The sequence below is a fragment of the Botrytis porri genome, assembly GCF_014898465.1.
Source record: "Botrytis porri strain MUCL 3234 chromosome Unknown BPOR_014, whole genome shotgun sequence".
NCBI lineage: Eukaryota > Fungi > Ascomycota > Leotiomycetes > Helotiales > Sclerotiniaceae > Botrytis > Botrytis porri.
The window spans coordinates 251478-264812 of record NW_024066088.1 but is presented as its reverse complement, the minus strand read 5'-3'; the positions used below and the strand labels follow the sequence as shown (position 1 = coordinate 264812).

Here is a 13335-nt window from a genome sequence, read left to right as displayed (position 1 = left end):
AGTGACTATTGTCTTTGTTACAATGCCTTGGAATTTGAGCCCTCTTCCTAGAATCTGAGTTGCACACACTCTAGACATAACAGTATCTTAAAAAGCTTGTCCAAAGTACGAGGATGTCATTAGTGGATCAGAATGAGATGGGCTCCCCCCCCCAAAACCAAAGGAAAAACTTCAATTTTTGATGAGTATATGCGATACGATTATGGAATTCCATGTCGATTATTTTGAAATAACAATAAAATAAGGGTTGATATCTCTGTCTGCTACAATGATAGAATGCATTGCAATGAAATCAGCCGTGGTGACAATTAGAGCTTGTCTTCGCGAAACACTCACACGTGATCACGAGAAAGACTGAACCATGCTCAGTATACCCCTGTAATCTCGATTTGTTTGTTTACATGACAACACAGAAGATTCATGCGACGAAGACCATTGAAAGTTAAAACCACTTATCTCGACATTAGTTGGCCCATGAATACATCGAACATATCCTCCAGTATTTCTCAAGGCTCATACCTGATAATTGTAATTCGAGCCAGCAAACATGGATGCAGATAATCTGCGCACTGCGTCCCTGTACATAAACAACCAGCTACTTTCTCGCGGGCTTCTACGAAATGGACAAACAATTGACTTTGCGCGGCCGCATAAATCAGAAGAGGGGCTAGATGTTACCATGGGGAAGATAATGAGTGTGGTGAATGATCTGATTTTGAGGAGAGATGTAAGTATCGCAAGCGCATTTCAACATCGAGTTTTTGCATAGAAGAGTCAAATTGACGAAATATTAATAGCGCGATTCTCAACAACGAGAAAACCTCTCACAGACAATTCGAGCTTTGCGCGCTGATACCTTACGGTCAACAACTGATATGGAGAGACTCGCGACAAAAAACACAGAATTGCAACGGAAAGTTGGGATAGCGGATGCAGCAGAACGAGCTTTGAAAACACAATTGAGGAGTGCGGAGCAGGCAGTCAAGGGGTTGAAGGAGGATATGGCGAGGATGAAGGTTTTGGTGGGGCAGACCAGGGCACAGTGTGCGAACGAGGTCAGAAAAAAGGAAAGAATTATTGAGGGAATGAAAAGACATGTCGGTGAAGGTGGAAGAGCAAGGGGCAGTGGGAAAGCTGTGGGTGTTGCAACTATTAACGTAGTCGCAGGAGTTGGGGGTGATAATGGGAGTGGGGCAGGAATGGGCACGGAGGATGAGGGGTATGATCTAAGAATGGAGACGAACGAGTTTTTGACAGAATTGGCCAGGGGCCTGAGTGATGAGAACGAATCTTTAGGAGGATTGGTGAGAAGGACTATCGAGACATTAAGAACGGTTTCCGGTTGTGAGAAAGAGGAGGAACAAGAAGAGGGAATGGTCGTACAAATGGAGGGTTCCTATGAACATCTTGCTTCCGAAATGGAATTTGTAATTGAACATCTACGGACGATTCTGACAAACCCATCATTCGTCTCACTAGAAGAAGTGGAGATTAGAGAGGAAGAGATCATAAGGTTACGAGAAGGGTGGGAAAAGATGGAGTCCAGATGGAAGGATGCTGTCCATATGATGGATGGATGGCGTCATCGAATGGCTAGGAGTGGACAAACTGTCAATATTGAAGAATTGAAGATGGGATTAAGCTTGAGTCCTTTCAAACCTACAGCAGACCCCAATTATGAGGTCCTTCAATTATCGATGGTGCAGGAAGAGGATGAGGATGAATATGAGGATGAAGGCGATACACAAGCAGATATCGATGCCTTGGATGACTCGGGCATCGATGGTCATGCGGAACTTAAATCTGATGAGGAAGAATTAAGTGACGCTGAATCTAGCATTTTTGAAGAAGAACCCGAGGAAACAAGGGAAGAGGAAATTGAAGTCGAGGGAGAAGAAGAAGAGGAAGAGGAAGAGGAGGAAGAGGAAGATTATGATGAGGTTACCGAAGACCAGCAACAACCAGCAGATATCACATTCGATACAGTATCGTCCCTACCCGGGACGCCACCTCAGATGTCTCCCCTGCGCGAAACTACCAATGGTAACCGAGGTAGCCCCGAAAGACCAAGCCCTAAGGGATTTACCACCATTGTCGAAGAGAATACTTGGGATCTTCTACAACTCGAGCAGTCTTTATCTCGTTCCAAATCCATGACAACCCCAACACCTAAGCCTCTTCCCAGAAAAGAAAAGAAAGAGGAAGTCACAACAGCACAGCTCTCCGTTCCACGCACCGACGAGAATCCCGTCCCCAAAACTCCAATTCCAACGCTCTCCGCCCACTCCTCAACCAGATCTTCCACTAGATCCTCGGCTGTGCGAGAGACTAGAGCTTCGGCAGCAAGAGCAGCTTCAGCTAAAAAGCCTACTTATTCAACGCCCAAACCAAAAGCCACCCCAAAAGTTCAACTCCAGCCCATTACATCCGCGAGTCGCTTACCTCGGCCACCCCATATACCGCCTCAACAAAGCCCTCTTACTATGGCTAGTATAGCCGCCAAACTAGCCGCATCCGAACGTGAAGCAGACGCCGCAAGAGTCAAAGCTAAGTTGAAAGCTGCAAAATTGGCACGCAATGCTGCTGCTACTACCACCACTACTAGCATAATTGCCCCACGATCTAGAAGTCCAACTAAGAAAATAGAACCGGAAGTTTCAAAAATCATGCCTCCGCCGTCTTCACCTATTAAAGAGGAACCGATCAAAAATGGCGGCGGCAGTAACACAGTTACGAAAAGCCCGGAAAAAGACTTGAGTGCTGTGTCTAGTAGGAAAAGGAAAGTGAGAGCAAGTAGGGATAGAGAGCATGGGAGAGCGGCGAGAAGAAGAAGTACGTTGAGTCCTTGGGAATTGGAGAGTTTAATTTCAGGTGGAATAGGATCGCCGAGAAAGGAGGTATGATGTGCTTGAAGATGCACGGTGTGGCGTTACGGATTCGAGCTTTTATTATTCCCGGTTTATGAAGTTATGAAGGTGGGTTCACTGTATAGAGATATCTTGCTGGTATTCTGTTTTATAATACCAATTTTTGATGTTATATCTGTACGTATGCGTGCATTGGTGGCGCTTTCAATACCCGGTTTACACTGATTATTTGCTTATTTGCTTTACTTCATAGCATTGTGACGATGCACATATCTATCTTTCTCTGAATCTATTTTATCTTCTTAGCCGTATATGTCTCTATCTCCTTCCTGATCCAGAATCTTCTACAATTTGACATCTCTTGCCTTCCCTTTAACCGCCAATCCAATTGGTACTTTCGGATGGTCCCCACTCAACTCCAGCCCGGTGATCTTCTCTAATTCCTCCACCGCCTCATACGCACGACCTAAGTTTACCTTCAGAGTGCGAAAGCCGGCTATCTTGGCAGCTTTGAGGTTCTCGCCTATATCGTCCAGGAAAAGTATATCTGAAGGGGAGAGGGGAGGAGAATTGGGAAATTCAGAAGAGTAGTGCTCACGCAAAGTACGAAGTGTCAGGGCGTAGATTTCTGGGGATGGTTTGCGCATATGCACGTGTGCGGAGGATATAAATACATCGAAGATTTCGGGGATGAAGGAATGTGATTTAGAATATTGATGTGAGGGAGGGAAGATGACAGTGTTGGAGAGACCGGCTAGGGTGTATTTGTTTGAGGCTTTGAGTCTTTGGAGACAGGGATACATCCTTAGATTATGTATTAGTATTGTGATTTTGACAATTGGGGGTGGGAAAGGGGGAATACCAAGGATCAAGCTCGCGTGAGTTATCCATCATAGACCAGAAGAGGGCTTCACCGTCGATCTGAGGTACGGGTGGAACAGTGGATGGAAGAGAATGCTTTTCTCGTACGGAGTTGTAGAAGCTGGTCCAGAAGGAGGGGTTGTGGAGGTCGGATGTGAATCCGGTGAAGAAGGTGGAATTTAGTTCTAGTTCGCCTCGTTCTAGACGGTGCCTGGCTGGCGCGTTAGTAGATGGCTTTTGGGTACATGGTTTGGTCATATAGACTGCTTACCAGAATCCATTCGGCTTGTTTTTTGAGAGAGCGTAGTTCACCCAGCCCGGAGGTATGTTGTTAGATGTCTCGAAATCGAGAATTGCTTGCATGGGAGACAGAACCTGGGAGGAGTTAGAAGTTGGATTAGAAGAACGCAAAATAAGTAGAAAAATCATGTATGATTGAAGACGGTGAATCTCGACTAGAGACGCGTCGCTATCCCGTCCAGTGTAATAACTCCAGCTCGGTGTATATGGCCTTTTTTTTTTAGTACATCATACTTCCAGAAGATATCAGAGAAACTTCTCGTCAGCTCTCTTTCGTGGAGATACCGTCATACCAACAGATATTTCAATCGTCTTACATTTTTCCATGTCGTAATTCTGGATTAACACTCCAAAAGTTCAGGTGCAGTACCGCGATGAAACATAGAGGAATGATTACTAACGCAGACGCCCCCAATGTCAAACAAAATCACTTTTGGCTGGTTTCCTGAAGTCATTATGGTCTCGATGCTCTCTAAAACAAAGTCTATAGGATAATCTTCTTACGACATTAGAAAGGGAGATATTTTGATGATATATTATTAGTTCACTGAACTCTATCATAGACCTCGGCATCCAGGATAATTTATCTGATCGCCAGTGCCGAAGAATACCCTTCACATCATCCAATCATCGTTGGCTCTTCACAAACCGACAATTTGATATCAATCCGCGTCCGTCCATCAGAACTCAACGCGCGACCATCCATTAATACTTTCTATCGACAACTACATATTTTCCAATTAGCAAGTCAAATTAAATAGGCAACATGCCTCCTGCTTATGATGAAGAGGAAGGGATGGGACCTCTGGAGAAAGGTCGACATCGTTACCAGAAGAAGAACTATCAAGGCGCATTAACTGCATTCGCAGAGGTATGTCTCGTTGGCACGTGCCAGTCATCTGGATCAGTATCAGTATCGATCACTGACTTTATATCATAGGCTGTGAAAATTAGTACTGGTCATCTATTGCTCACTGCTTTAGATCATCGCGCGGCTACATATGAGAAGATGGATTTATTACAACCAGCTCTTAAAGATGCGAAAGAAATGCTTGAACTGAAACCAGAACTATCTAAAGTGAGTTTTCTTTGCCTTGAGAATTGCTGCTTCAAAAGTCCTGACTGAATCTCTAGGGATATCTTCGATGTGGGAAAGTTTTACAGCTTAAAGGGGAGCATCAACTAGCCTTGAAAATCTACGAGCGTGGCCTCAGAAAGGTCAAAGTCGATACCGACAAAGACCGTTTGGTAAGTTCTGCCATTCTTGATAGAATTTCATTGCTATGTTAACATATCGAGTTAAGACCCTCCAATCAATGTTCAATAAATTACAAAAGTCACTGGCGCCTAGAAAAACTCTAGATCCGCTTTCATACCTACCCTTTGAACTGGCAGAAATGATAGCCCAGCAGCTTAGCATACGAGAACGAATGTATGTAAGCAAGACCTTCTTGATTTATACTTGCTAACCAGAAGAAGGATTTGTTTGAGTGTGAGCAAGTTATGGAAGCGAGTATTGGAATCTTCTCAAAAGCTATGGACTACCTTCGACACTAGCATTACTAGAAGAGGCCTCTCTCAAAAATCTTTGAGGGCATACCTTAGAAGATCAAATTACACCGTCGATGAAGCTATTCTTAGGTACGATACTATCAATGCCGCAAATTTGCAGCATCTCATCAGGACATGTACAAAGTTACAACGTCTTACAATACGCAACAAAAATAACTCTGTGATTGGAGAGACCTTGACTTCTGTACTTCCCCTGGCAAAGTCACTGCGATATTTGAATTTGCAGATGTTCGAAATTTCTTTTCGGACCGTCCTCGAATCATTGAGGCATGTTCAAGCAAGTATTGTTGAGGCAGAATTTATGGGTATTCATCATACTTCCCGAGATGCCAGTTGTATCTGGCCGAGGTTGGAAAATTTGCGCGCCTTGAGTGTGTGCAATGGATTCTTTGGTAGTATGATATCATTGGTAATAATACCAACACAATTTCTTTTCTGCAATGATTCTAATACTTCCTACAGGGCAATCTAATCGAATCAATTCCTAATATTCAAGTATTATCATTATCGGGATTTGACTTGCAAAGTCTCTCTCCATTGGACTTGGGTGGATCCCTCAAGAGTCTAGAAGTTATTGAACTCATATCGTGCAATTTGAGAACGATTCCATTGCTCCCTTCAACGCTCAAAATGCTTCGCCTTCATGACAACCTGCGATTGACAACTCAAAAAGACAATGATGTTCTTTTTCCCTTCTTGGAAACTCTCACGTGCCATGAGACTGGACTCAGCGATGAATGGATTGTTTCCGTTCTCAAAAATGCGCGCAGTCTCAAGCATCTAAACATTGGAAGTCGCCTTGTCGGAGATTATACTGTCGCGCACCAAAATTTTCCTGTATGCGAAAATGTCGTGGTATTGAGTGTTGGCTATTTACAGTATGAAGAAAGAGACTTCATACGCATGGTCGAGAAATGTCCAAATCTGGAAAAGCTAAATATCTGTGGTACAAAGATCACAGGTGTTGCTGTGAAGCATTTTGTTAACCAAGGGGTTAAATTTCTCGACGTGAGGGATTGCGCTGAAATCAGTACGGATGCTATTGAATATGCTCGTGGGAAAGGTGTAGAAGTCGCGTTCACCTTTACTGACCTCACAACCACACCAAATTTCAGAGACCGAATGATAGCCTCTTGAAGAGTGGTTGAACTCGAACTGGGCAGGACAATCGCACAGAATACTATGTTGACGGAGGCAGAAATTTGCGAGATAGTTAATAATCAAAGGAAGGCTTCAGCAGCTTGCTAGTTGCATATTCATACTGCCTTTCTGTATTATGTGAGTGAAAGTACGACTTACTATTTCGATACAAGTTTATTTGGATGACACCAATCCAATAGTCATATGTATACCGATCCTTCTCTCTAAATTTACGTAGATAAACTCCTAGTTTATACTCCTACATGCATAGAAAGTAGATGATAGAAGTATGATGGGATGGGATGAATTGGAGGGGGGCTAGGACGTCGAAAAACATCACATCACCTATCACCCAATAACTATCCCATCGACATATCACATCGCGAATATAAACAACCCCCAACACAGAACATAACAGAGCAGAACCAAGCAAACACGCGCCTAAGAATCAAACCAAAAACACATCTCATCTCATCTCATCTCATTGTACACAATCCACGAACTTGTAAGATAACCAATCGTTCGTAGCTCAGTCTAGCTAGCTTATTCCGCATCGCTTGACTTTGTAGATTCCCTAGTGGAGGTTTCCTGGAAGGGGACGATGTGATGTGCTGGTTGAAAAATAGCTGTTACATATCTTGTTCTCTAAGTACCTACCTATACTCTAGATATTCTAGCGAGCCTTTAAAGATTCATGGATTTTGATTTCTCGCATGATTCGAGGGTTTGGGTTTGGAAAGAAGTAAGATTGATGGGTTTGCAAATGAAATGTGTGGATGATTTTAGGAAATGTTTTGTCTTGTTTTGTTTTGTTTTTGGATGGTGATGGGATGGGATGGGATGGTACAATATATAAGTAACATGGTTTAACACCGAATACATTATATCACTGAATACACCACTTTTACCTCAATTTATACTTTCAATCTTATATTATTCAATAACAATTAAATCAATTAATTAAAACTATTAAAAATCTAATAATTTGAAATCTATTATATTATTTTAATAAGTTCTTATATTATAACCTATCTTTTTATATTTATTATGATATCAATTAGAAAATACTTCCTCATTAGAATTCCCCTCTTTTTGATGTTCATTATATTGAATCTAAATATCAACTTTTTGCTGAGATAATATATCAAAAGCCTTTTGTTTAATAAGCACTCCTCCTTAACATAATTGAGTTTTTTTCATATATCAATACTTGCTTAATACTTTATTTACTACTCGAAATATATAAATCTCTATATTTAAAAATATATTTTTATAAACTAATCTCTTTATATTCTTAGCTAGAGTTAATATAATCTTGAATATAGGTATAAAAGAGTTTACTTAATAATAAGTTATTTAAAATTTAATTAATATTAATTAAGAAAGAGCTTTAATTAGGTTACAAAAGATTTAAGAGATTCATTGATTTAAATCGAAAGAGGGAGAGGTAGGCATACAAATTCGAATATTCAATTTCAAGAGTACAACTTTAGAATTAAATAGAATTAAACCTGTTCTTTAAAATCCTGATTTTATATTTTGAAAAGTAATTAATTCCTCATATACAACTTTAAAAGCTATAAAGAATTCAATCTTTAAAATATAATTAATATATACCTTAATAAATCTATCAATTTGATCATTATATAAACATTTTAGATTACTAAAACAGTTAATATTAAGTGATTGAATTAAATAACTTGAATGTAGTAGTAAATGTAAATATATAATATTATTCTTTTTATAGTATACTTGAAAAGCTATTGATTTATAGCTTTTATGCCTATTCAGTATTAACATTCGATATTTGTCCTTTCTTTGATTTTTAGTACATTTATTGAAATGTTTTAATTATTTTAAACCCATCTTATTATTTGTCCACCTATTAAATGTAGATTTAATAGCCTATTCTATAGAAAGATTCATTTCAGTATATTAATTAAAAAGATAAACTTATCCTTAAACTATTAGAAATGGGGGAATAATTCTACCCTCTCCATTTCCGCATATTATTGCTGTAGCCTATTCTCGATTGTCTAATTGTATTACCTTACTTCTACTATTTCGTTTAATATTAATTACTACTATTACTATATATATAATCCCTATCATAAAACCTGTTTCATTAAAATTATAGAAATCTCTATTCAAAATGCCGTATTTCACTCGCATATTTATAACTAATTAAAACCACTCTTTAAAAAACTTAAGATTCTTACAAAGAACTCTTTGAAAATTATAAATATAACTAAAACATATCTTTAATTCAATTCGATACTTTACAAATCAATATGTTTAAAGCTTCTCAATACATTTCACACCCCTCAATTCGAGAATATTATTCGCTATACCTTCTATATTTTTTAATTTAAATGAAAATCCTTTTAAATCTATATTAAATATATATTAAACAATCACCTTTTTTTTCTAATTTTGTAATCTTATAACTATTCGCTTGAATTTCTATACAGGAGGGCAAGCCTTTTATTTTGTAAAGAAGTATTATATATATTATATTATATAGCTTAACAGCTTTATAAATACTAAGCTTTTTATCTTTTTAAATAACTTTAATAGCTAAGAGTATTTGAACTTCTTTTCTTATTAATTACATAATAAATAATTGATAAATTATATATTGAAATTGGAGAATATAAATTGAGATAAAAGTGTTGTATTCGGTGATATGATGCACTCGGTGTTAAACCATGTTACCTAAATATTTATATATAACTTTCCAATATCTGCCTATATGTATGAAAATTTCGAAGTCCCCGCTTTCGCCCCTACCCCCGCCCGAATCACTGCTACATATCCTTTCTACGTATTTGCAATCTTACAATTCCACAATTGCACAGTCAACTATCTTCTCATTGAGATACAGTACTAAGATATGAAGCGCATATTATAGAATCTGTCGTCGGAAAAATAGCTAGGTACCTAGATAGGTAATGATCTCTTGATTTGGCTCTGGTTCTTACTTGTAAGTTTTTGGGTTGCTTGGTTTTATTCTATGTATGCAGATATAGTGGTGTACTGGTGTTATACAATTATTGGGGCTAGAATTGAAAGTGCATAGTATTCATAGGTTATCATCTCATGGTTATGAATTGGGTCGTGATGAAATGGGATACTGGAATTTCACACAGATAAATACTTTGGCGTTGATACTACCGGGTTGCTGACAAATTGAACTGCAGTCTTAAAATTAGACATTTGTTATCACAAACTATGAGTGGAATATCTGAAGCATTTGGAAGTATGATTTTCATTTCAGTATTAAAGTATTACTTGCGTCTAATTAGTGGAACTCCGCATCGAGGTTGCTACGCTGAACTACTATTTATGCGGAACTTTATAACCGCTCCCTCCGATATTTTCATATTCCTAAGCAGAATTAGAGGTGCTGGTAAAGATCATCCAACCAAGACATGTTTACGCTCTCCTTTCGTCTACTTAGATACTAACCATGTTCATCTCCATGTATATATATGTGAATTCGATATTTGTTGAAGAGTTCACTGGCTATATGACTATCTATCTAGACATCCCCAGGAACTTATATGAGAGTATCTCTCCATTGTAAATTTCCCATACTCAATAATAGGAGATTCAAGCTCAGGCACAAATTGAATACGACTATATCATTATCCCAGCCATTTCGATTGCAAACCTGAAAAATCTCATAGAAGAGAATCTTTTCCGGTTGTCAAAATATACAACACATAAAGATAAAGATAGAAATTCCGGAAGCTTTTGGGTTAAATACGCCTGCTTCCCCTCCTCGGTTGAAGATCTTCGATGATGAAACGCCTTTAAAAGATGTTACGTAACTGCTTTGTCCAGACTCTTCACTTGGATATCTGATCTTGGCTATACGAGGACAGAGATAAGTCATGTAAAATGGTACTCCTCTAAGCACGGCATCCATGTTGCTTTGATACATCTGGTCTTGCGACTGACAAGTAGAAGCAAGATAAGTATGTCATAGCCCAAGAAAGACGGGAAATGAGACGGAATTCTCAAAAGAGCAAAAGCAAAGTCTTTAAGACCTTTACCGCACTTGTGTGGCTATGTTTATGATGTAGCATAAGGGTTTGTATCGCATAACTGAAGACTACAGCTAGCTATCACCAGGCTCATAGGAATACGAACCATTGTGAAGAGCAATCACAACTGCCGGTATGATATGGGAACAAGTCGGACCGTTGGCATCAGTTATGCTATCTATGGGGAGTATCCGGAAATACATCATAAAATTAGCTACAAGTAACGAATTAACGTACAAATAAACTAGGAACTAGCAAGTTGTTATCGACAAGGTGTTCGTAAACAAGCATGGATACCGGATGAATGTGGAACCAAATGAATGACTGATATATCAGTCTTGCATCTCAGCTCGAGAACAGCCGAGAAGCTGAATAGCTGGGCATCCGAATCCGAATACAAGAGACGACTGATCTGCACGGATGCCTTGATTTAATGCGCGTTTGTAACGCTTGGTACAATGTACCGGGCTTGTCCTCTGAATCACATTCGGACTTTGACATATCTGATGTGTTCTAGGCTTGCAACATCTGGCTTCTAGCTTCTGATGGATTTGGAGGTGTGGTAACGTGGTAACATGTTCGGATAAGTTTGAATATCAGGCCAAATATCACATATGCGATGCAATGTGATGTGATGCACGACCAGTGGACCGGATCGATGTAATAATCGGTTCTTTTCCGTTCTAGGATAATGGACTGGGGTGTAAAAGATCCCTGGCTTGGGACTGTGGCTGAATGCCGGCTCGCCGTTTCTTTCGTTTGAGCTGTCATGTTGTGGATCGCTGGTGGATCGTATTTCGCATGTGGAGGTAGGGATAGTGAGAGGGATAGGGATATGCTCTTTGGGGAACGAGATCGTTGGTACCGGTAACGGAAGTGAGTTGAGAAATTGTGCGCGCGAGTGTTGAGCAATTGATGAAACAATTGGAAACTCATTCAGTTGTAAGCAATTCGTATCGAAACCACCAATGACGAAATCTTCTTGCAAGCAGAAGAAAACGGCAATACTACTAGGTAGAGTCCAAGTATGATATCTTGATAGGCAGGCACCTGAAGGTAATCAACCCGATTCCGTGCTCACATGATACCTACGTATACTCGATACGGTTATCTTCCGTATTAACATTCGAATTATCAATTATCGAGGCAGCAGTTCTCATCTCGTCCAATGTCAATTGATTCCGAATGGACCTTGTCGTCAACTCTTCTCTCGTGACGAAATCTCGGAGTCCCCGTGATACATACATGACCCTAATAATCGTACTCCATACTCGTACCCACCTAGGAGATTTAGATGACATAACGAGTTTGTCTTACTGTATGGTGACGAGTTATCATCACTCTCAAGCTTTGACAATGGAAATGTGGGTGAGGATGTGTGAATGGCTCGACGAGTGCCAAAAAGAGGTGAGCAAACACTAACTAAGTCACAGGTGAGCCACAATGAGGCAGTGCTAGACTTAGTTTGCATTGGTTTGCAGCGGGGATGCAAATGGGACGTCGCTTCAATAGGTCGCCTTACGAGATTCGGGTTGGTTAGTGCGAGGCTGAATGATATGGGTGTAGGAAACGGGGGTTCTTGGAGTGAGGCAGATTTTGGAAATGTTGATGATGTTTTTAGCTTTCGGGGAGAGCTTTGAAATGGGTTGAGGAATGGAGAGAACGGGGAATGCCACAAGTTATGGCTAGTTTGATGGAATTGAATGAATTGTATTGGAGGGAACGAGGTAAAAGAAAGAGTCAGAGTTTCAGTCCTGACACTACTGATGAAGACCTAGGTCTGGATACCACGTTACAGTACGATGTCAAAATACATCCAAGCATCTGTCAATACATGTTTCAGTCGCAAAAGTGCAATATCAAGCTAAGCAATTGATAAGTTTCAAAAAGAAGCTTTGTGTTTCAATTCAATTCGTACTCTATAATAGCTATTCTAGATTCCAAGATGACTCTTACACCGAAATCAGACGGCTGCAGAAGAATCCTACTGTCACAACCTGTAACTAGACAGGAAATATCTACTTTGAGTCTGTTGAGGTATAATCTTATTATTGTGGTTGAATGATGGCTTGAAATGTGGTGAGTAAGGAGCCCCAGTTCAGCTGAGCACATTGACATTATCCGAATATGGGAGAAGGGGTTGTGTAGCTTGCTCGCGTTTTCCCCTGTTGTGATGAGAATCCTTCCGATGCAATTCAAGGTTGATGGTCAGATATGAGGTCGCTGTCGCTAGCTAATATTAATATTGATATTGATGAGTGAAATTTTATAAGTTTCAAAACGGGGCTTGACGTGAGTCCTTAGGCACCCTGAGTGATACACATGAATGTGATATAAAATTATGGAAGGGATCGTGGGAGAAGATGGATCGGTAGAGAGGGGGTTAGATGATTGGCAATTTCATCGACGTATCATTTCGGTATACGACAGAGGTTCAGAATAGAAATAGTTAGCACTCATAGTTACATTGAGTATACCAGAATAACTCGAATGAAAGTTTAAAAAAGGAAACGAGAAAGCGATCAAACTGCATCGCACAGTCAATC

At 39.8% G+C, this 13335-nt stretch overlaps 4 protein-coding genes across 4 annotated transcripts; 2 read left to right on the top strand and 2 right to left on the bottom strand.

Moving 5' to 3' along the window:
* Positions 1-547: 547 nt before the first annotated feature.
* On the top strand, positions 548-2903 carry EAF01_009450 (uncharacterized protein; the record flags this gene model as incomplete). The annotated part of the gene is made up of 2 exons (XM_038917706.1): positions 548-727; positions 798-2903. 2 exons carry the CDS (start codon positions 548-550, stop codon positions 2901-2903), a joined length of 2286 nt encoding a protein of 761 aa, XP_038766515.1.
* Positions 2904-3211: 308 nt separating this feature from the next.
* On the bottom strand, positions 3212-4483 carry EAF01_009449 (uncharacterized protein; the record flags this gene model as incomplete). Its single annotated transcript, XM_038917705.1, has 4 exons — positions 3212-3671; positions 3730-3939; positions 4000-4103; positions 4430-4483. The coding sequence occupies 4 exons, from the start codon at positions 4481-4483 to the stop codon at positions 3212-3214; spliced, it is 828 nt and encodes a 275-aa protein (XP_038766514.1).
* A 311-nt stretch (positions 4484-4794) lies between these two features.
* On the top strand, positions 4795-6737 carry EAF01_009448 (uncharacterized protein; the record flags this gene model as incomplete). The annotated part of the gene is made up of 6 exons (XM_038917704.1): positions 4795-4899; positions 4969-5106; positions 5163-5276; positions 5333-5460; positions 5508-6009; positions 6063-6737. The coding sequence occupies 6 exons, from the start codon at positions 4795-4797 to the stop codon at positions 6735-6737; spliced, it is 1662 nt and encodes a 553-aa protein (XP_038766513.1).
* Positions 6738-11324: 4587 nt separating this feature from the next.
* Positions 11325-12090, bottom strand: EAF01_009447 (uncharacterized protein; the record flags this gene model as incomplete). The annotated part of the gene is made up of 2 exons (XM_038917703.1): positions 11325-11799; positions 11882-12090. The coding sequence occupies 2 exons, from the start codon at positions 12088-12090 to the stop codon at positions 11325-11327; spliced, it is 684 nt and encodes a 227-aa protein (XP_038766512.1).
* Positions 12091-13335: the final 1245 nt, after the last annotated feature.